This window comes from Bradysia coprophila, unplaced genomic scaffold (assembly GCF_014529535.1).
Source record: "Bradysia coprophila strain Holo2 unplaced genomic scaffold, BU_Bcop_v1 contig_732, whole genome shotgun sequence".
Taxonomy (NCBI): domain Eukaryota; kingdom Metazoa; phylum Arthropoda; class Insecta; order Diptera; family Sciaridae; genus Bradysia; species Bradysia coprophila.
Genome location: NW_023503972.1, coordinates 3,360,656 through 3,383,458, shown reverse-complemented (window position 1 = coordinate 3,383,458; position 22,803 = coordinate 3,360,656). Strand labels below are relative to the sequence as shown.

At 34.6% G+C, this 22,803-nt stretch overlaps 1 protein-coding gene across 1 annotated transcript; it reads right to left on the bottom strand.

Moving 5' to 3' along the window:
* Nucleotides 1–3,802: 3,802 nt before the first annotated feature.
* On the bottom strand, nt 3,803–17,224 carry LOC119084166 (cysteine and histidine-rich protein 1 homolog). The gene is made up of 10 exons (XM_037194022.1): nt 17,023–17,224; nt 16,331–16,698; nt 9,926–9,984; nt 9,747–9,861; nt 8,895–9,018; nt 8,681–8,833; nt 8,457–8,617; nt 8,271–8,387; nt 4,651–4,736; nt 3,803–4,579 (listed from the first exon to the last, which is right to left on the bottom strand). Exons 2-10 carry the CDS (start codon nt 16,622–16,624, stop codon nt 4,552–4,554), a joined length of 1,137 nt encoding a protein of 378 aa, XP_037049917.1. The 5' UTR covers nt 16,625–16,698; nt 17,023–17,224; the 3' UTR covers nt 3,803–4,551.
* Between the last annotated feature and the right edge of the window lie 5,579 nt (nt 17,225–22,803).

Sequence of the window (22,803 nt, the reverse complement as noted above, 5' to 3'; positions counted from 1 at the left end):
TAATGTCTCCTCGCAAAGAAATTCCGCTAAAAAATAATGTACGTTACATGGCACCACAATTATTTTACCTTCGTGTAATTTTACCTTTCCAGAGTTACCTAGTCTTTGAATAGTATTGGTGGGTCCTGTTTACCAATGTTCATTCTTTTTTTGGTGATTACCTTCGTCGTAATATTTCAGCCGGTCACTCACTTCCCGACTTGTTTGTGTTCATCAAACGTACTTGTATGTAGCACGTTCAGTTCAATTTGTTTTGAATTTCTATTTCCTTCCATCATTTGGTTCTGTTTGAGTCTTTTTAATATTCCGTCGATGTACTGGGGGATATCTATAAAGGACTCCTGCAATTCGGTGTTGTCAGACAAAGTAACTCGAGGAATACGTATTCGCGGAAGTTAAATTTATGCTCTACCCCCTATAAGGTCGATACGTGGGTATCATACATTTGACACTTCAGTAAATCATATTTATGGAGTTATGAATGATAAGGTGAAGATCTGTATGGCAATACTGAACTGCTGGCATCCTTTATGGATGTCCCCCTACCACACTAACAATAGTGTGCTGACAATGGGCCAAATTGAACCAAATTTATTTAATTATAAAAATTAGAATTGACCCAGAAAGTTGCGGGAAATTGTAATAAGATTCTAAACAAATGTTTTTATGCTAAAATTATTTCTTTTCCTTTTCGTTCTATATGATGTTGATGTACTTTCAAATTATTAAAAATTCCAGCTCTAACGTTTCCATCGTCGAATCTAGAATCGTAACATACGTTAAATTTTGTACTCAACGAACGAGCCGGTCAATGCCGGGTAATCATTACGGAGCCAGACAAACACATCGAATTTCCAAATTAAGGAGACTTTTGAAATGAGAAAATGAAAAGAAAAAGGGTTTTCGTTGAAAAACATCGAAAAATTCACCAAAAACAATAATTTCACGTAAAGATGTAATATGGCCACAATGACACTTTGTACTGTCTTCATTTTTAAGGCCATTAGATAAGTTATATAGCTGAAAGTAGTGTCATTCGAAAGGTTTAAAAAGTTCATCAAAATACCCCTTAAACTCGACAAAAAATTTCGTTCAAGTCGCTTAACCAACTCCTCAAAATTTGTAAAAAAAAACCGTCGTGCATACCCAAGTTCAAAGACGGCGCCTAATGCCTTGGCCCTACTTTTTGTCAGGTTTATCGGTGTACTTTGGTGCACTTTTGAAGCTCTTTCAGGATATACAAGCCTTAAAATTTTAAGTTTTGAAATGGCTTCAGAAATAGAGCGTGCGTTTTTGTGATTTTTGTAATGCAAACAATACAAAATTACAAAAATGTTACAAAATTCCACTACACCAAAAACGCGGATTCGATTTGTGAAGCCATTAGGAAAGTGGCAACTTTTTAATTGGTGAACTTTGAAAGAGCATAAAAAGGTTCACTAAAGTTCACGTTTGAACCAGAAAAAAAGTAAGTCCAAGGTTCAGGGAGCGACTAAAATAATTTTGGAATCACACATATTTTTGATTGAAGTCGCGTTCTTCATACCTACCAACCTCTAATTCTTCGTTAACTGTCTTTCCAATTACATCAAAACTTACCCACTTTTGGAGGATCGTAAACCGGCTGAAATTTTCAATGGACGATATTACCCTTTTATACTTAACAAGTGAACACACGAATAATGAAGAAGCACAAACGCATTTTAAAATATGTCTGTTTTATTTCGAAGAAACAAATTGTCGTAAAAATATTTGTTTTCAATTTTTTATTTTATTTTTTCATTGATAAGTGAAATTTCTCATGCTAAACAACTAAGATCCGAGCTAAACTCAAAGAAAAAATAGAAAAGATGTGCAATTACAAGTGCAATTCGATTCTAAACGTACAACAAAATTGGAACTTAGTTGGAAACGATCAAAGTTAAAATTTAAAATTCATCCGAAATGACCAGGTTTTACGTTAATAAGCAGCTTATAAGTAGGTGTACCTATCTTAAGTATTATTTTTAATGTTTGTTTTTTATATAATAAATTTTTACAGTTTCTGTTTCACCAGCAAGATATACAATAATTCTTCTTAGTTCATTTGTTATTGATAATAATAAAAACAAAATTTTCTTAAAAACTTTTTTAGGATTTAAAATTCTTGTTTTGTTTTTCAAATCAAATCTGCTTTTTTCATTCCATTGGTTTGTTAAATATTGGCTTTTTTATACGTTTAACATTAACATTTCCTTCTATTTAAATTATTAAAATATCTGAGATCATTTGTCGAAAAGCTACAACTATACAATGAATTTACTAAAAGTATAAATAAAATGAAATTATTTCGGCAATTCACTTCGGCATAGTCGACTTAAAAACCTCAAGCTCAAGCTCTCAACTGTTTTGTATTTTTGTGAAACTGTACATATTCAAAGAACTCAGATAAATAGGATCATAGTCGAAGTGAGTAGCTTCTAAAATGTTTATTCGCTCGGAGGATTGGGTGCAGTGGACGATTCTTCTGAATCTGGTATGGACGGCTATCATCTGTTGTCAATAACGACTTCAAAAATAAAGCAACAAACTCTGCCTATCGCGGTCTTATAAAGCAAAAATCATGTTTAAAGAAATGAAGTAAAAGATTTGAAATCATTCTCTTGAAAATACGTAGATCAAATGACGTAATAGTAATAAGGCCGTCTGTGAAAGGTTGATCAGATAATAACGAACGGCAGATTGACCTAATTGCCTAATTGTATAAGGATTGTATACTGTCGATGGGTTGATATTGTTGTTTCTGTTACTGAATCAGTTCTCTGGTTTGGATTTGTTGGTTTAAGACACTTTTGCAAAAGACTTAAAACTTTTGAATCCGATCGATAGCTGAGGTTGACAACACATCGGATGCGCAAAACTTTTAAAAACGCCATCAAACGTCACTTTTACACACTAGTGCGTAAATTTATCGCCAGAATTTTGTAGAAAGCCCGCATAATCTTCAACCCCCAGTCACGTAGTACTTCACATTTGACAAAATTAGTTTGTTTTTCGTACATAATGTGAGACTTTCAATAAGACCCCTAAACAAGTCCGGCCAATTATAATCTGCTTAACGAAAAAGCGCACCTTTTAACGTTAATCCAACAAGACAGTCAATAACTTGGTAATGATAACGACAAAGTGCTAGCGTGATGAATTATCGACGCTAATTTCGCTTTCTGTCTCAGTAATGCCACTTGAAAAATGCACTCCTCGAAACTGAATTCTCTGTACCAAATTAGTGATCGTATTAAGTCGACTACTTGAAGTGAACGATATCAACTATTTTAGGTATTCGAAAGGAAAACAAAATATTACAAGAGTGACTATACTATAGAGAGGAGTTCAGAGGTAAAAGGTCAACAGATTCTACTAATTCAATAATTAATCTATTAATGGTCAAATGGTCTTATTACAAAATCGCTTTTCGAAAATAATTATTTTCCCTTCCCTCCATAGATGTAAGGTGTTAAAATTCATTTTACAATTTTCGTAATTTTTATTAATTTTTTCTTAAACCCTTTTTCAAACGGCAAGCCGCATCGCCATATTATGTGTTATTCATCAAATCTGTTTTACTGGTTCGAACAGACGTGACTAGCCGCAAAAAATGAGGCGAAATTATTAGTCCTTTTTTGGTCACAGTGAAGCACAACTTTATTTTTATTTTTATTTTTTTATTCTATTTTTTGTAATGATTGGGGCATGGAGTACCTTACCTACCCCTAGTTATTATTATGATTTACGGTTTTGTTATTTTGTTGGTGCTGAACGTTTCTTCTATGTGAGTGTTTTGTGGTATTTATGGGTGGTGAGTGAGTGTGTATGTGTGTCATGCAACAATATTTTCTTAACTTTTCTCCTTTTTGTTATGCTATAGTTACATTAAATAATGAGAAACGCTTATCGTAGGTGCCTATTTTACGGTTGTTTTGTTTCTTTTTAATTACATTTCTTAACTGTACATTTTACATTATTGATTTTAGAGTTATTGAAGAGTTCAAATTAGATCCTAAAATCTGCTATTCAAAGCCAAATTTAAACTCGGTCCTAAAGATAAATCGATGGAAATATAGCGTGTGTGTTAGATAAAGTAAAATGTCACTCGAACAAATGGCTTAGAGCAAAAAATATTTTGGATTGGCAATGGTTAAATTTCAAATTTGGCGCGTAAATAAATACGAGTTTTAGGACAACAAAAAAAAACGGTAAAAATATTGAACGAAACTTTCAATAGAAAATTTCAAATTAAAAAATAAATTTTCTTTGTAAATAGAAATTAGATTTTTCTTTACTCTCAAATATAATTAATTATAATGGTGATGCATTTATAGGTGCATGGTTGTATATAGATTCTACATAAATATTTTCATTCTTAATTTCTTTGTAATTTATCTTCTAATTCTTCTTCTACTACTTCTTCTTCTACTTCTTCTTCAAACTTTCATAAATATTCCGCCTGCAATCACATTTACATCTAATCATGTATAGGGGCCGGTCTGTCTCCATTTTACAAGCCACATTCATTTATTTGGAAAGTAAGAACATGATTAATCTGAGAGAACGGAGAAGTAATTCGAATTAATATTCACAGTCCCATTGATAACAACAAATCGAAAAACTTACCTAAAATTGATTGCTTTCGCAGCTAACAGTCGATTGCACTCCGAACTGTCCGGAAGTGGAAGCAAAAAGTATTCGCTTTCGTTTTCCTGCAAATGAATAGATAAATTCAATCAAATTATTTCCAGATTTGCACTTAAATTCGCTTAAGAGCGCTCAACCCTTGGCAGATTTCTAGCCTACATTTGTGCGCAAAAATATTCGTTTTTTGATGATTTCTCTGAGCCAAAATCTTTTTTTGAAAAAGTAGAACCGTTAAAGCATGCAAAAATGTGTTACTTTTAAGGGAAAAATCGGTTTGTGAGCAGGCCTCTCACTCTAATTCCGGACTCCTTATTAAGGAATTAAGGAGGTTTCAGCTCAAAAATAAGGAGAAATAAGGAAATTGTTAATTGAAATTAAGGAAAAATAAGGAGAAAAATACAAATTTTTCAACTGAAAATTTTCGCTATTTTACAACTTTAACGAATTTGTCATGAACTGTAACAATACTCACTTCAGCAACCAAACTCTCAGCTCTCTGTGTCAAATTCACACCTTATTTCTTTGTATTCTACAAACACTATTCTACATTTTGACTGACTACGCTGTAATCTTAATGTAAATTCCAAAGGCGACTTGAATCTTTCACCACCTTAATAAAAGCAGTTTGTTTGCTAGAGAGGGTATTGACTGTAAGTGTCTGTTCGAAAAGTACAAAATCGGTTTTTCATGTTTTTTGAAGTGTACCGAGTTTACTCGACTTCGGGCAACGAAAATTGATATTTATCGAACCAAATAGGGTGTGTATGGTATCGTTCGAAAGTTTAGTAGTCTATAGACTAAAGATTGCAATCAATATTTGCACATACCAATTTGATTAGCAGAGGCTTTAGGTTCGAACTGTTTCACGGGGGTGATGGGATCTTTACAGAATACATTCAGCGGATTTTTATCTAAGAAATCCTGCTGAAAGCTTACTTGAGTCACTTATTGTAATGGAAAATTCAGTAGGCACTATGCTACTAAGCTTGCAATAGAACAAACAGTCATGGGGTTTTATTTCCATATGATGCGATTGTCCACTTTTTTTGTTATGGGTAAGTTTCGCAGAACTCTTTTATTGCATGCCACCAAAATTTGTGTCTCTTGTGTCTCTTGCTTCAATTATATCGAGAAAAAAAAACATTTTTGCAATTTTTGCCATTTACTTTGGCTTCGCCTATAAGTCCGAAAATAAGAAATTAAAAAAAAATGTGAAACAGTATCTTTTAGAATTGAAAGGCGCATAAATGAGTCATTCCATTCCATTTTAAAAACCTTTGTCTTAAGTGGTACTCGAGAAGGAAACCACAGAAAAACATGGTAAGTCCAGTACATCAATCATATTGGAATGACAATGCGCCACCACTTTACTTTTCTATTAGAGTTCTTTGTGTTAAATAATAAAAGTAATTTTAAAATTGATATTTGCCGCGCAGCGAATTTTTTTAAAATTAATTTTTGGTTTTCTGTCAGTAAAATTTGCGAAAAATAAGGATATTATATCAAAATAAGGAGGAATAAGGAGGTTTTCATAAAAATAAGGAAAATCAAGGAAATAAGGAAGTGTGAGAGGCCTGGTTTGTGAGTCATAATTTTACGTACTCGGAGATAAGTAAGATAAGCTATCAACCATAAACCAATTTTTCCTTTAAAAGTATCACATTTTTGCGTGCTCCAATGGTTTCACTTTTTCAAAAAAAAAGATTTTGGTTCAGAGAAATCATCAAAAAACGAATATTTTTGCGCACAAATGTAGATTAGAAAATTGCAAAGGGGTGAGCGCTCTTAATGTAGCCAGAATCAATTTGGCTTGTCTTTTAACCTTATGGAAATGGTAAGGGTATTAAATCTCTTTAGGGGGACGCATTGTATGGTAGGATACACAAATTTCAATCCAGGGTTGTATTCGCTAATTTCCTCGTTAAATGAAATGTAATAGTTTAGGCGATTTTCTTCTAAAGTGAGGATACGACTCTATGAAACGCTTTTGGGAAGAAACCGCGATTCCCAATCGTTTTTTGATGAGACATGTTCAGGAAAATGCAGAAAGCCGCATTTTTCTATTATTTTCGCTAATTTAGACATTATATCTCATCAACGAACGATTTGGGAATCACGGTTTCTTCAACAAAAAAAAAGTTTCGTATAGATGCCAAGAAAGTGGTACCGATCTCACTTTGGAAGAAAAACCACATAAAATATTAAATTTCAATTCGGTAGCAATGGCGGATAATTTAGCGGATGCAGATACTCTATTGATTAAAGTTTGGTCAAATGATTGAGACAAAATCTATTCCTGCTGTTGTTTCAACAGACAGATTGCTGCTATCATTAACCTTTCAGAAGCGGCTGATTATCGTTATCGACAGGAATGACAGAAATAAGCGATGATTTACAGTTAATGTAACATTATGCAGTCAAATGTATGGTACAACAAATGAAGTAAAAGATTTTGTATAAAACTATAGGCGACACTTCGAACAGTAGAAGTAACAGATTTAATGATTATATCGCACGATGTAATTGCCATTTCTAAAGGGCTGAAAAAGTGGATTCTAGTCACGATTGCGAAAAATGCTTAAAGAAACCTAGCTGTTTTTCCGATGCCATATGAATGAATGGTCTTATGTATGGGCCATTCACTAAGTGTGTACACAAAGAATGACAAAACTCAGTTTCGGAAATTGTATAAAGTGTGGACCATGTGTACTTTATGAATGATCACTCAGAAAAGCACCGACTCGCTCGGTATAAGTAGTCCGAAATGGTCCTCTATTCATGCTAAAATTCAAAATGACCTTCGGTAAGTCAGCATCAAATTTACATCAATTGGTTTGGGCTTCAAGTCACTGTCCGGGTACCGAGATAGACAAAATTAACTAATTACGAAGCCTGTCACTATACGAATTCATTGCCACTGATTAGCTCATGCCCGCAGTTGAAGTTTGCTAATTCCTATGTTTTGAATCCACCGAACTCTCTGAGTTTCTTCTAAGAATTCTGATAGTTTTGATGGCTTCATATACAGAATATAGTGACCCGAACTGAAGGAATTATCTAGCTGAGACTAAAAATACTAATTCGACTCGAAAGAACCGGTTCAGTTTTAAGCCTTGAGTTCTGAAAACCAGGGCAATGAGGAAATACGGAAAGAAACTTCTAAGCTGCATTCTGTTCGTGTGACGGTGCTAGTTACTTAGTTAAAGAACTTCAAGCGAGTTCAATGACAAACCCAAAATTAACAATTTACAAACATATACACAACAGGTACGCCGATAGATCATTTTTAGTTCACAACTGATTAGGTTGAAAGTGAGAGTAACTGCATTTGAAATTGTGCGAAGTGAATGAAACATGTAATGCATCATTGCTTCGTCACATGCATTGCCGGCCGATTTATCACAAACTCACTTCATAATTTCTTCAATAGACAACAAGGTTATCAGTTCGCAGGTCATTGTCGTGAACGTACGATTACGTTTGGGTGGAGTGAATGTTTTGATCAGACATTATGTGTCTCACTCATTTCGCATTTAGATTTTTAAGTCTCCGTGGGCCTGTACATTATTTCACATATCCACACAACACGCCACACATACCTGATCGGTAAAATCATGCTTGTAAATCTGGGTGTTGTTTTTCATGTCCGAAAACGGTCCTTTCAATGCAAAAAAGTGTATCGACAACGGTGAGCTGGTCTTCGTTTTCAGAATCAACTGAAAATAAAAAATTTCCGTTTTGAAATTTCATGTCTTAGGAAATTCAAAATGCCATTTTTGTCGTACCTGATAGGTAATTTGTCGCTCGTTGACCGTATGCGGATCGCGTTGACCGTTATTAATTCGTGCCTTGACCACCCATTGATGATTGAATGCAGAAAATCGAGACGTCTCGTAGAATAATTTGTGTACATATTCGTCAGTGCGATACGGTTTCATTTGTAGATCTGTTCCAATGAGAAGAAAAAAAAAGTAAAAAAATTTCAAATCAAAACCAAAGCTCAACGAACCATTGAAGATGATCTTCTCGTAACTCAGCAGTTCAATCAGAGTGTTGAACAGTTTTTTGTCCTCCGATTGTGTAGCATCGGTGGCCTGAAGCGCAAGCATCACTTCGGCGCCCGATTTCTTTGGATGTGAACAATTTGTTTCGTGTTCAGTAGCTGTTCAAAGAATGAAATTGAATGAATGAACGGATGAGCATATCTTGTGCGGCAATATTACCTTCATGTAGTGGTCCTTTCCATTGGCATCCGATGCGTATGTATTTGCATGTAGTTGGTCGTTCTTCACATTCATTTTGTTCATGACGTTCCAATGATTTGCTGGGGAATTCTTTGCCACAAAACTAAAATGGAGAAGAAAAAATTAATTAACCCGAAGCGACTATAAGACTATGGGTTGGGGCGTAGTAGTCGACTCTCAGTTTCTACAAGGTAGAGTGGTAGAATCTACATCCATGAAGTATTGGCCATATAATGTGGCATTAGATTGGTAGAAGGACATGACTGTTCGTAATAGTTGGTGCACATTCTTCGCCTTTTTCACCCTTTACTTAAGCCATATCAAGGGTTGACATGGTCCTATGACCCATATGCTATGGCTTCTGACGATTCTGACGAATGACATTTATTTTCGTCGTTTTTCACCCGAACCTCGAACCCGAGGCTTCTGAGTCATGGCCTGAGCATATCAGTACCTTATATGCCATAACATTACTCGATACGCTCGCTAGGGTCACGCACAGAAAACAAATTAATTTTCGTTCGGATAGCAAACTGATATGACATCGCTATCTATCAGATCTAGTACGTCTATCCTCTTCTTCTACCATCGACTTTGTTAAGCTATTTGGTATGTTCCAAATCGAATTACTTAGCACAAATGTTCGGTTTCAGCAAATCAAAACTCGTCTTTTATCCGAGCACACTTTATACAATGGAAAACGCGGCATAATTGTCCATCGCATCGTAAAGAGCTCGTGTCTTTTCAGCCTAATGTGAGCAATTTTGAATTGTGCTGACTTTTCCATTGTATAGCAAGTGGTGATTGTAAAATTGAAATTCTTTAACTCACCTGACAGTCACTCGGTAGTTCGGAGACAGCTTTTTCAACGGCCAAATTTCGGGATGCAGTGCTCTTTGATATTTCAACGCGACAGTTCGGGCATGTTGCAACTTGATCTCTCAATCTAAAAACAGATTTCCAATTGTTAATTGAAATTCTAATGAGAAAATTGCTCGTTTGTTGCTTACCTTCCATCGGCGATTAAATGATTGAAACAACTGGCGCAAATTAAGTGCCCCATTTGACACTGAAATAGTATAAGAGAAATTGGTTAGTCGTGTTTTTTACGTTCGTTTGGCAATCGCATTATTTTGAATAGATTTTAAGGAGATAGGGTACTGCGGAAGAATATCACAAAAATTTCAATTGCTTACTTACCCACCTGTAAAAGGAGAAAAGAAAATACATTTTTTAGATTAATTGGTTTGTTAACGATAAGTTAATTAATGAAATGAAAAATGGTTAATTGAATGGAAATGATGTGGTAAATGAAAATGATCGGCTGAAAAGAAACGAAATTAAATTTATTTCTTGTTGATAAAATCGAATAGCTCGTTGGGGGAAAATTAGTTTCGTTGGGGGGTTTCAAAAAATATTTCTTGGAATTAAATTTTTATAACGGCCCTACGTAGCTACTTTTCCGGGCAATCAGTGACGTCAACCAAGACCATCCAGATACAATCAAATATATTCTCAACTTCATCCCAATTTCTTTCATCATTTAATTTAAATACTTTCAACTAATTTCATTTCTTAGCCTAGAACCTACAACCATGGGTTAATACGAAAACTCGATGACTCTTCCAATGTGTTACATGTTACCTTCAGTAAATGGCTACACTAAGTTTTGTTATCATTTTACTCATACAGTTTTTAAGTAGACCGACTAAAGTTCAAAGATATTTCCGCTTTTGAAGTCATTGGACGGGTCATTCAATGCAATATACCACATCAGAAAGCAACTGTCTGTTACATCCACTCACTGCTGATGTATAACAGTTCATTTTACGTTGGTTTTGCGTTCTAATTGAATAATAGAGCCAATGATATCAAAAATTAAAATTAAATTTCGGTCTACTTTGAAATATAAAAAAAAACATATTTCCAACGATGGCTGGGTCCAGTATTAGAGTTGATCGTGCTTATATAATGAACAAATGAAAAGGAGCCATTTTTTTTGGTTGAATTGAATGTTTATTTAAGACTTTCTTTCTTTGGTTTTTATATTTTACAAGTCTCGGTATATTAATGGTAAATATTTTCTATTTTCATTTCAGTTTTTTTTTCTTCTTCTCTTTCTTATCGAATTTTGTTTCTTTTTTCTTTTAAATTAATTTTTTCTTCATGATTTTCTCGTTTCCTTTTTTTTAAATTATTTTTTTTAAACGAAAAACTTCATTCATTAAAACAATGCAAGAATCAATGTTTAGGCAATGATTTGGTTGTCATTCTGTTATTCTCTTATTAAGAATTTATAGTGAAAATGAACAAATTTCTTTTTCTTCTTCGATACACATTTTCTTTTTAAAAAAATCCAACCAATCGAAAATAATAATTCTACAAAAAAAAATAATGAAAAATTCAATCAACTAATCGATAAAAATAAATTTACTCGACGCACCTCACGAAAATGATTCATTACCGGACACATTTCCGAAAATTGATAACATTTCCGGCAATCTACATTTCCACGGGGCGTCGCGAGTCAATTAACTTATGTAATTGTTTGCACATGGCTATTTTGACTAAAGGAATATCTCACTTGTCAAAACAAAAATGTCTAAACAGTTACGTAATCCATTAATTACTCAACAATGTAAGGTAAAATTTCACTTTGCCTCCCCATGTTGAGCAAAACACCTCACGTTTCATTAGGACAAATGATTGGAATATGGTTTCTTGTGTATTGAATCAGAAAAAATGACACAGGAAGCAATATTTCCAATAATTATCCCAACGAGACAAAACTGATTAAAGTAAAATGGTTTTAAGTCTACACCCCCCCATTACTCATTACATTAAAGAACTAAAATAAATTTCGACAGATCTTTCACATAGATGTCAATTCAACTATTCTAATCACAAAGTATTTTACAAAACGTTTGTGAAATCTTTTTTTTTTTTAGAATATCGACTCATGGAAATAATAACAGGTGGTGATGCAATGGTCTCACAACGCCATCTGTTAATATTTCTCTCTAGTAAAGGATTGTTTGTTAGCAGATTTTTCGAAGGACATTTTTATGAGCCGTGATCATTTCGACGAAATAAGACTTGGTCTCAGTCTTAAATAATGTCCCCAGAAAAGTTTCTTTTAGAAATCAAATTTCGACCGTAAGTAAGTAGTTTTGTGTCAATGTTGGATCGTAATGTTCGTGGAAAATCTGAAAAATGTCAAACCTATCGACACCTTCCGCCTGAATTTTGTTTATCGTACATTTAATGTTTAACATTTGATCCATCTCTAGTCTGTGACAAATAAACCCTGAACTAGCGATATAAGTATGATACAAAAAATTGAAGTAAAAGATTTAGTACCAGGATTGTGAAGTAACAGATTTTGTTGAAATAAACTTCCAGTTTCTAAAATGTTAAGATCGAAAAGTGAAATCGAAGAGTTTAACCGTTTTTCATATGGAAAATTGCGAGGGGTAAACCACTCTATTTTTTGACGTGATTAACATGATTAACATGATTAACCAGTGATTAACATGATGACGAATTGCTGATTAACCAGCATTTGACCGGGGGAATCGTCGCAAAACTACAAATAAACGTGAAATATAGCGGTTAATCAATGTTAATCACCGATTAACCGTTTGGATTCACAAAACTTATGTTTCTGATTAACAGATTAACTGATTAACCATGTTAATCACAAAATAGTGGTTTACCCCTCGGAAAATTGAGTCAATACCAATTTGACTTCAATTTTGTTATTTACTTTTTACGTGACAAATTTGAATAAAAATCATTGAGACTGGATGGTGGTGATAAATTTGAATGATTGAATGTAAACCCAAACGTTCTATCGAAAGTAATACCCAAAGTCGGTCCGACATCAATTTCAACATTCCATTCAACCTAATTTCTGGTAGAAAATTCGTGATATTTATCCGAGCTACATTTTCGTTTCAATTTATTAGTTTCTGTCACGGTATTTGCTGAATTTGCGTGTATTACATTGGGCGATTATTTATTTTATTATTGGATGGCGCGGTTTCGTATTTAATAAGAAAATAGGAATTTTTGCTTCGTCTGCCTTATTTACAAAATAGAAAAATCGTTTCGAAAATTGAATTTTTACTACTTGGAAGAAGATGTGGTGAAGGTTGAAATAATTAAAGAAGAAGTTCTTCAAACTCTGATGTCCAGCTTATGATTCCATCTGAGCTCCGAATTTTCTGTGCAGCTATCGTTTGAAACAAATAGTTCCTAAATCTTTGAAAAAACGTACTAAAGGAGCAAGAGTGGTTGGGTGGAAACCCCAATAAAAATTGATTTTATTCGAAATAATGTTCATAAATTGCTTGTTAATTTAGATCCAACGTAATCCAAGGTAGAGTGTTCCAGTTTTTTATAACTCAATTTTGGTCTGCGGCCTCAACTGTTAGAAAACTGTGGTAAATATTCGATAACTATTCTAACTGTTCGAAAACTGTGCTAAATGTTCGAAAACTGTGCTAAGTTTTCGAAAACCGTGGTAGCTGTTCGAACTGGAACATTCTATGTTTAAGGCAGAATAATTTACCAATACATAGACTGACACAGTCGGCCACCACTTGACTTTATTATATTTAGAGTCACGAAATAAAAAAACTACGGAAATTGTGTTGCTAACGTCACCCCAAAGAAAACTTAAGAATTTTTTTTCTCTAAAAGCAGATGTTCAGCCATGAACTCTGTGTTTGAATTTCAATGTTCACGATAACTTAAATATTCTGACATCATTTCGAAAATCTAAGTCACACTCTATTCGGCTATAATGTTACTTTCAACCGATCCACACCCATCCACATTTTCCATATTGTTTACAACTACCGAAATTTGAAATGAACAAAAAATTCCGTAAATTTCATAATCTGTCGATTTGTTGTCTTCTTCTCTCCCATCAATGGAATTCCCCAAGCAGACATGAGCACAGTTTATAATGTAAACAAAAGTATCTCTTCTGTGCCCAGACCCACATGACATGCACATGACCAAAACAAACGAACCCAAAAAAAAACCGAAATTTGGTGAAGAAAAAAAATCGATAGAATGCACTGGCGCAATGGTGAAACGTTTCTTTGTTTGTTGATGGCAACATTTTATTTAGCATGGAAGAAGTTATTTGGTGTTGTTGTTGCTTTTTATTTAAATGAAATTTTCATGATGTGCGTATTGTGCAAAGTAGAAATGTACACAGTACCATTACCAAAACACAACCAGAGAGCGAATGGTGAAAAGCCACTCGGATTCGAATTTACAAGAAAAAATATTCTATGCGCAAATAATAGAAAATTCGGTGGCAATCTTTATCATAATAGTGTAGGGTTAAAACTGTATAACGTAATACGCATTCGGTTCGGTAGTATGTGAACTAAAAACCGGAACAATGAAAAAAATGTGGAACACAAACACGACTTGTTTATATTGTGTAATAAAAAGCCAACGCCAAAGTTATTTGCAACCGTTCGTACGACCGTTGTTAAAATGCAAATTTCGTTCGATTAGCATTGTAATTTTGGTCTACTTTAAGTGGTTGCAAATAATGTAAATAATGCGGCCTTTCCATGATATGAATTTAAACCTCCAGTGGAGAATGTTATAATCGAAATTTTCGGGAACCATTTCTTAAGAACTGGAAATTTGGTTGTTAGTGCATCTTAAGCCGAAAACACACGATCAACTTTGATTTGATAGAATCGACAATTGTGTTGCTTCATTCTTTAAGGTAAATAACGGATCAATTCCCGTGCGTTTTCTGCTGTAGTCTGTGGCAATTATGGAATGAAAAACAATGGAAAAAGCAGCATAATTGTCGGTCCCATCAAAGCAATATTTCTCCTGTGCTTTTGAGCTTACTTCAAAGACGATTCGTTTGTTTAATGCCAAGGGATTTTTCTTGGAAATCTAGTAAGCATCTAGGCGATATCCTAACCAATTGCCCCATCCCAGCCTTTTCTAACTTATTGGCTTCGCAAGCATTTTATTTAAGACTCGATGTGCATAAGATTCGTTCATTTGAAACCTAGCCCATGTTATCACACTACCAGATTTTTATCCTACTAGAGGAGGACCCCAATAAGAGTAGACCTAATGCAGACTATACATTGCAGGACATCATCCAAACTATTGTCAAAACAAAAATAATTCGTCCCGAATGATCAACAAAATTCAAAACGAAACTTTTTATTGTGGAGCTTGTCGTACCAGACAATTTGAGAAATTGGCTCGGCAAACCGTTCTATAAAAATGTGCGTTTACGTTTAAGTCTAATCTTTCGTTTGGAACGAATAGCTTTTTGGCACAGCTTTGGACAAGATGTGCTGACTGGTAGCTCTCAAAAAATAAAGTTGGATTTCGTATTGGATAGTACGGCATAGGTTTACTGTGGCCCCAAGAGGAACTGATGCGTACATATCAGTAAATTCATAAAAATCAAATTCCCAAATGTTACAGTCAGAGACAGTGAAATTTCAGCATGAACTTGCTTTAGCTGTTTGTCAGCTGATCCACACATACACCACGAGCGTTTCTGTAGCAGCTTCAACAGTATTTAAACGGATTCGATTGGATGTGTGGATCAGTTAAAAAACAGTTGAAGCAAATTCATGCTGAAATTTCTTTGTCTCTGACTGTATGAGCCCTTAAACGCATTTTTTCCATTTACATGCTACATTGATACCAAATTACTTCATCAATTCCGATTGCTTGCAGAATGTGGTATTCAAATATAATCGCTTTCTGATCTTACGAAACAAAGTCAGGCAGTCGGTTAGTGGAACAATGAATTTTGTTTCGACCATTGTGCCACTTTACTATGTTAAGCTTCAAATCTATATATGAAAAATAATCTAAGATCGACTGATTGTGTAAATCTAATAAACGCCGTACGTATGCTTAACTCGTACGCGTCACAAGACCTATCACTGAATAAATAATTTGAACAGACTGTGTTCTCGTTTCTTGAATTTTATTTTTAAATTTAAAACCAAAACAAAAATCATCTGTTCATACCTTCCAATACAAATAAAAAATATTTAAAAAAAAAACATTTTCGTGTATAACAACAAATTGTTATGTAATAATGTGGCATTGCCATGCAAGGACAAAGTAAAATAAAATTTGAGATAAAAAAAAATGTTGAGGAAAACACTAATTTGAAGGGCGTTGGTTTCAGTCTTTTTTTTCGCTTTATAAATATTGTACGTTCCGATGAGATAATAAAACGAAAATTTTTCTTTCTTTTTTTGAAAATTTGCCAAAAAAACAAAACAAAAATTTGACCCAAAAATTACACGACAAAACAATAATCAACCAAAAAAATAAATCAAAAAATTTTTAAAAAAAAGGAAAAAAAATGCAGAAAAATGTCAACTTATTCCTACCTGATACATAGCCGTTTTTGGAAGGTCCAAACACACCGCACAACATAATATTCCACCTAATCGCAGCTCTAGCTTTTCGTTAATACCAGACGTACTGGCTACAGCTGATTCGATTTTTCTCCGCTTTAGCTCCGGTTCCGGACTAGCATTGTCCGGCGGAGGGCGTGGCGGTGGATTGCTAGTATCCATTTGAATGATTTCAGCCGCAATAATCGGTATGGGATTGATTCCCGAAACGGTTGGTGCTTGTATCGACACCGAACTGCTGCCCGATTCGACGATAGAATCAGCCATTTCTAATTTTGTGTGTATCTTTTGTCGGGAAAAATTCAATGAACGTAAATTTGATACGTTGAAAACGGAACAGTCTCTCCTTGGTTATCCTCAAAACGGTTTTTCACTCGAACAAAATCGCAATCATCGAACAACAATAATAAAATAAACTGACCCGAGGAGCAGAGAAATAAAATCGAAAATAAAGTTCTTGTTTAAACTGAAATATTAATATGTCCGACCACGACTACGTTTGCAGTTGTGGTGTATGTTGAGTATCAAATGAAAGAAACGAACAAAGGAATTTTTTTCCATATACAGTGACGATATAAACGAATGTGTTTTAGATTGGAACTGTTCAAGACGTATGATGAAGGTAGGGCCTACTGATTTTGTTCAATAAAATGTAGCCGTTTCTGCACTAAACTATGTACGTCAATTCGAACGACACTTTGCGATCAAAACTATTTCCCGAATTTCATTCAATTTCAGTTCCTAATTTAAACTTTTCTGGCACAGATTCCTCTTTTTTTCCAATATTTTTTTTATGTTGATGGGAGCGCACAAAAACTGACTTTATGTCCAACGAATTAGAGACTTTTCTATCAAATGAACTACGCAGCAAAGAAGATGTAAAATATACGACGTAAATTTCATTCAGTCCCTGGTGCGGGAACGAAACAGAACGAGAACCATTTCATATTTTACGTGCATTTTATCTCTTCCGAACCGTTTTCCTTTTCATACTTTTTTTTTCAACTCAAAATCATATGTTCAATTGAAAACAGAGAGAAAGAGATGGAGCCAAACGATTTGGTCTGGAGAAAGGGCATACGTACAGTGAGTAAGAGAGGAACAACAAAATGTCTCTGTTATCGAACTAATCATGAAGTACGTGAATGCATTTTTTGGTGTATACAATATATATTCTCTAGCAGCTGTGTTTTGGTTTTGTTGTTTTTGTTTTGCTTCTTTACATTTTCTTATGATACGACAGGCACATACATTCACACAACCCATGCATACATAAGATTTACGATTGTAATACAATCTCCTCACCAACACAGCGATAACCATTTGTGATTATTTAATTGTAGTAAAGTAATTCTAATGTTACAGTAACTGATTCGGAACTAGAAAACTTTTGTTGTTGTTTCTTTGTTACAATCTCTTGTTACAAAAACATTGATCAATGTCAATACATGTGGCTTTCATAACCAGGTTGCCATTTTAACAATGATATTAATGTTAACCGTTCAGCGAGTTCTTCATTCAGAATTATTTATCAGATGTCCATGTTCATTTCGTACACATTTCAGCTGTGTCTATTAAGGAAGGATAGCTGTTTGTTTCATGCTATTTATAAAGGCATGTCACAGGTCAAATTTTATGCAGAAAACGAATGTTCGTTGCTTATTGCTAAACACCTCAATCATAAAGAAAACCATTGATAAAATGGTGAGGTGACACATTCAGTTTTCAGTAAAGGCTTAAGTAGTCGTAAAACTTTGTGAAATAATTGAAAGGCAATGCCAATGAAAAGGAACATATTCGGTGACAAATGGGATGTAGCCGCAGTAAGGTATACATATGCAAATTGTTTCTCAGCCGTATGCGCCTGCAGCAGCTAATGGGGTTCCAAAACTACCTGGAGCAAGAAACTCAATTCATTAGCCATGAATGGTAATGAGAACGAAGAACTCTCTGTCTCATAATAATTTTCTACTTCCTAATCATATCTGCTGCAGTTTCTTTCATCATAATTTAAAAGTGATAAACGCCATAGCACTGCTTCTAGCATTAATACTTTCATAAGTTGTTTTAACCAATGAAAGTATACTCTATAGGTATCGCCCAAAACCACTTACAGTGGAGGTGTGACGCAAGTCCTGTTATTCACTTACAAAAGAACTGATATCGGTGTTAGGTGACGCTTGCAGATTCGACACGCAAAAAGGTATACGTCACAAATGGCAGCTGATGAGGAAAGTACGCAAAAGACTTATCAACAAAAATCTTACCAGAAAAATTTTAGGAAGAAAATTATAATAAAAAAGTTTGCGTCACAAGGGGCAGATGTTGAGGAAGGAAAATTTTTAAAATTGTGAAATACATTCCTTTAAAAAATGGAATTCAAACGGAAGAAAGCCGAATCATCTGCCCCTTGTGACGCAAACTTTTTTATTATAATTTTCTTCCTAAAATTTTTCTGGTAAGATTTTTGTTGATAAGCCTTTCGCGTACTTTCCTCATCAGCTGCCATTTGTGACGTATACCTTTTTGCGTGTCGAATCTGTAAGCGTCACCTACACCGATATCAGTTCTTTTGTAAGTGGATAACAGGACTTGCGTCACACCTCCACTGTAAATGGTTTTGGGCGATATCAGCTCTTTTGTAAGTTGTGATTTTTTATAATTTGGTCGCAGATAATAGACAATCATATTGTGCAGTTTGAACGAAAATATTCTTCTTACAAAACTGTATAACTTTCTCTTTGATCTGAATCTTCCAGCTTTCATTTGACGAAAATCGAAAATTTGACGAAAATAAAAAATTTGACGAAATTCGAAAATTTTGACGGAATTTGAAAATTTGACGAAAATCAAAACTTTGATAAAAATCGAAAATTTGACAAAAATCGAAAAATTGACGCGCTTAAAACGCTCAAGGCTCCCAAATAGACGACTTTTTAGTGAAACCATGAAACACGTATCGACTAGAATCTAAAACTCTATAACTTTGTCTTTTACACGAGGTTTCCATCTGCCGTATTTTCCGAGTTATGGCTGACATAGCTCGCACTAAAAACGCTCATAGCTCCCAAATAGACGACTTTTTAGGAAAACCATGAAATCTGAAACTCTATAAATTTGTCTTTTAAACGAACTTTCTATCTTTTATATTTTCTGAGTTATGGGTCATATAGCTCAATGGCTCAAAACGCTCATAGCTCCGAAATTATAAGCTTTTAAGAAAATTCCTTCAAATTAGTTTCTTAGAATTACGTCCTTAACATACCCTGAAAATTTCAGCCAAATTCACCGGTAAATTAAAAAGTTTCGCCGTAACAGAGTGACAAAGTAACAAAGGTTGGTAAAATTCATCAATTTCAAAATGTATGAAAATGAATTTCTTCATACAAATTTCTGCAAATTTCCAAGTTTTGAAATTTAATATCTCGGCCAAATTTTAACCTTTTGAGGCGTGTGATAGCTCGTTGAACTCGTATGGACGCCCTGATTACGAATAAAATACTTTGGGGGTAGTAGGAGCAAAGGGGGAAAAGTCAAAAAGTTCGTGTATATATGTTCCTCAGTCCTGCGGAATTTTTTTTTTTTTCAAATTTTTCAGTGTGAACGGACTTGCGTCACGGCCCTTCACTAACGTAGGGCCATGATGGTCTAATGTCAAAATTTGTATGGAGTGGAGGAAATAGCAATTTCATATAAAGAAACTCACCCCATGATTTTCATTGAAAGGTGAGTTTGTTTGTATGAAATCGCTATTTCCTCCGGCTTGTGCGGACAGACCATACCTGGTTTGTACATTCATTGGTTTTAGCTCATACATAGAAAGCATGACCCATGTCTGTAGGAAAGTGCTATTTAAAAGTAAAAAGATTGTTGCCGAACTTGCAACTAATTTTGTCAAACAATTGTCAATTTAATTCAATTTCAGTCAGTGTTCTTTGTTCACTCACATCGTTTGTTTATTTTTTGACGTCTTAGCTCTAGACTTTCACTTGATGGCAACGCACCAGTACGTGAGTTTTTTTTAAATCTAAAAAGACAGTGTATCAGACACCTCTCACACTTCTAAAGACAAGTTCATACCATATTATGAATGGGAGATATATAGTGATAGAGTTGGCGAAACGACTACCTATTGTTCCATCTCGGGGGTCTGCTGTCAGATTCTTTTGTATTATCGATGACAGCAGACCCCCAGTTGATTTTCCATCTCGTTCTACTTAAACACCGTATACGACATGTAGAAGAAAAACATAGGCCAAAAAAACCTCAGTTGGTCACACTGATTTTCAGCTAGTATTCCTTGTTAAATGAAGCTACGCTAGATGACGCTAGATTGTCCCCTAGATTGTAGCTCAAAATCAGTGTTACCAACACAGGTTTTTTTGTCCCACGAATATTCGACTTTGCGTATATATCACTCTTTCATATATGGTTCATACAAATAAGATATTTTCGTGTCATTGTCATTGTCAATTCAACGTGTTTCGGCTGCTTCTTTAACAAGTACCAATGCACTTCAACGATGAGTAGTACTGAGGGTAGTTAATCTGGACAGTGTGTCATACAACCGTAAAACAATATAAAAACAATTTCAATAAAATAGTACTCTATTTGGTAGCTGTCAACTATGATCACTTTTGCTTGAAATCAACACACTTCGAGCAAAAGTGGTACCCTATTGAGTACTGAAACTTGACAGTGCTTCATACAAAATTGTAAACTGCAAAAAGGGTGGGGATAAAATTTCATACAAAATAGTACTCTATTTGTCAGGTGTCAATCGAAGCACTTTTGCTTGGAGTGCGTTGTTGAAATGCGTTACATGCACCACTTCCTGCTCCAGTTTTTCGCATAGATCATTTTCATGACCTTGTAAACGTCAGACACGATCCCAACTGTCAGACATGTCGAAATTTATCGAATGAATTGAACGAACGATTTTCATATAAAAATCAGTAAATTGAACGCAGTTAACGTCAATTGATTGAGGTTAAGGACTACTTGACGAAAAATTAAGTGGGGCTACGTTGACAAGTACCGTATAACGAAAATGATCTATAGCATCGTATGGCGGAGTAACAGATTTTTGAAATTTTAATTATTCATGACAGAGACGCCAACAGACTGAATAGGTCTGTTCCAAGCCAATCAAAATGTCAACCGTCAATCGTTGTTTAAGTTGCTGTTATGTTTGCTTGTGAATGACTGCTGGTTGTTTTCGACCTGACATCCGCCATCTTATCGTCAACTGTTGTGTGTCACCCGCGTATCTGTATCTGCGTGACCTCCCCAACGTTTACAGCCTTGCGATGGAACAAACCTATACATTAGATCTATTAGCAATAGTTTGAAACAAAACACCAGGCCTGACCTGGCCCTATGGGCATTCGGCCGATGCCCAAAGGGTCTTTTCGATTTTGTATGGATAAGATGCAATGAAGAGCTTTTTGCAAAATTTGTTTTTCCAACGAGCAAAGGAAGAAAAATGTGTTATGTACAGCCATTCATTTGTTATCGATAACCACGACAAAAATAAACGACAATGACCAAAGCGTTCATTTATATAGCAAAATGCTTGTAAATATGAATTGAAGTATAAGATTTCATTTCAGTCTGGGACAAATGGCTGGCTAAACAAAATGTATGCCAACTAAACGAAGTAAAAGATCTACCCCAAAAATGTTAGAAAATGATTCGATAAAATTATTCTGGTGACATGTGTGTCGTGTATATGCATAATGGTAAAACAACTTCAATTGAAAAATCCGGCAACTATTTTAACGCACATCAACGATTTTTATGTGGGTCAACTAAACAGAACGTTCATACTTTATGACCAGACCACAGTTGTTTTTTTTCTCTACATTATTTTTGACCTAATTCAATTAGCTATGGCCTTTCAAATATTCTTTGCGCATTTCTCTGCTAATGTGCTTTGAATAACGTTAAAAACAGACAAGACAAAATGCCCATTACAATCGCTCAATTATTCTTCTCCGAACACGAATTACGTGATTTGCCATTGGTTATTCTTACACAATACGAGGTACTACATGTACAGAGAACGGCAAAGCACCTGCTTTCAATGTTATTATTTTGTATATGGACCGAGAAGAGAAAACGATATAATGATCAAGACCGCGAAAAGAAAGACCACCAAACGATCAGCAGAAAACCAAATTCTCTCTTTGAGATTGAATTTGAGAGAGAAAAGAAAAAGAAAATTGAGAGAATCTGAAAGCTTTTTTCGTTGCCTGAGTATGTACAGCGAGTGGGAAAGCGGAAGATCTTGAGGAACACCAAATTCACTATCAGTTCATATAAATTTCTGATGTTTTGACGATGGTTTTTTTATGAAACTTTTTATTTTATGCGCAACAATAAACATTGTAAGCATATCATGAACTCTTTGCGGATGGTATAATATACACACGGTGAGTGTAATA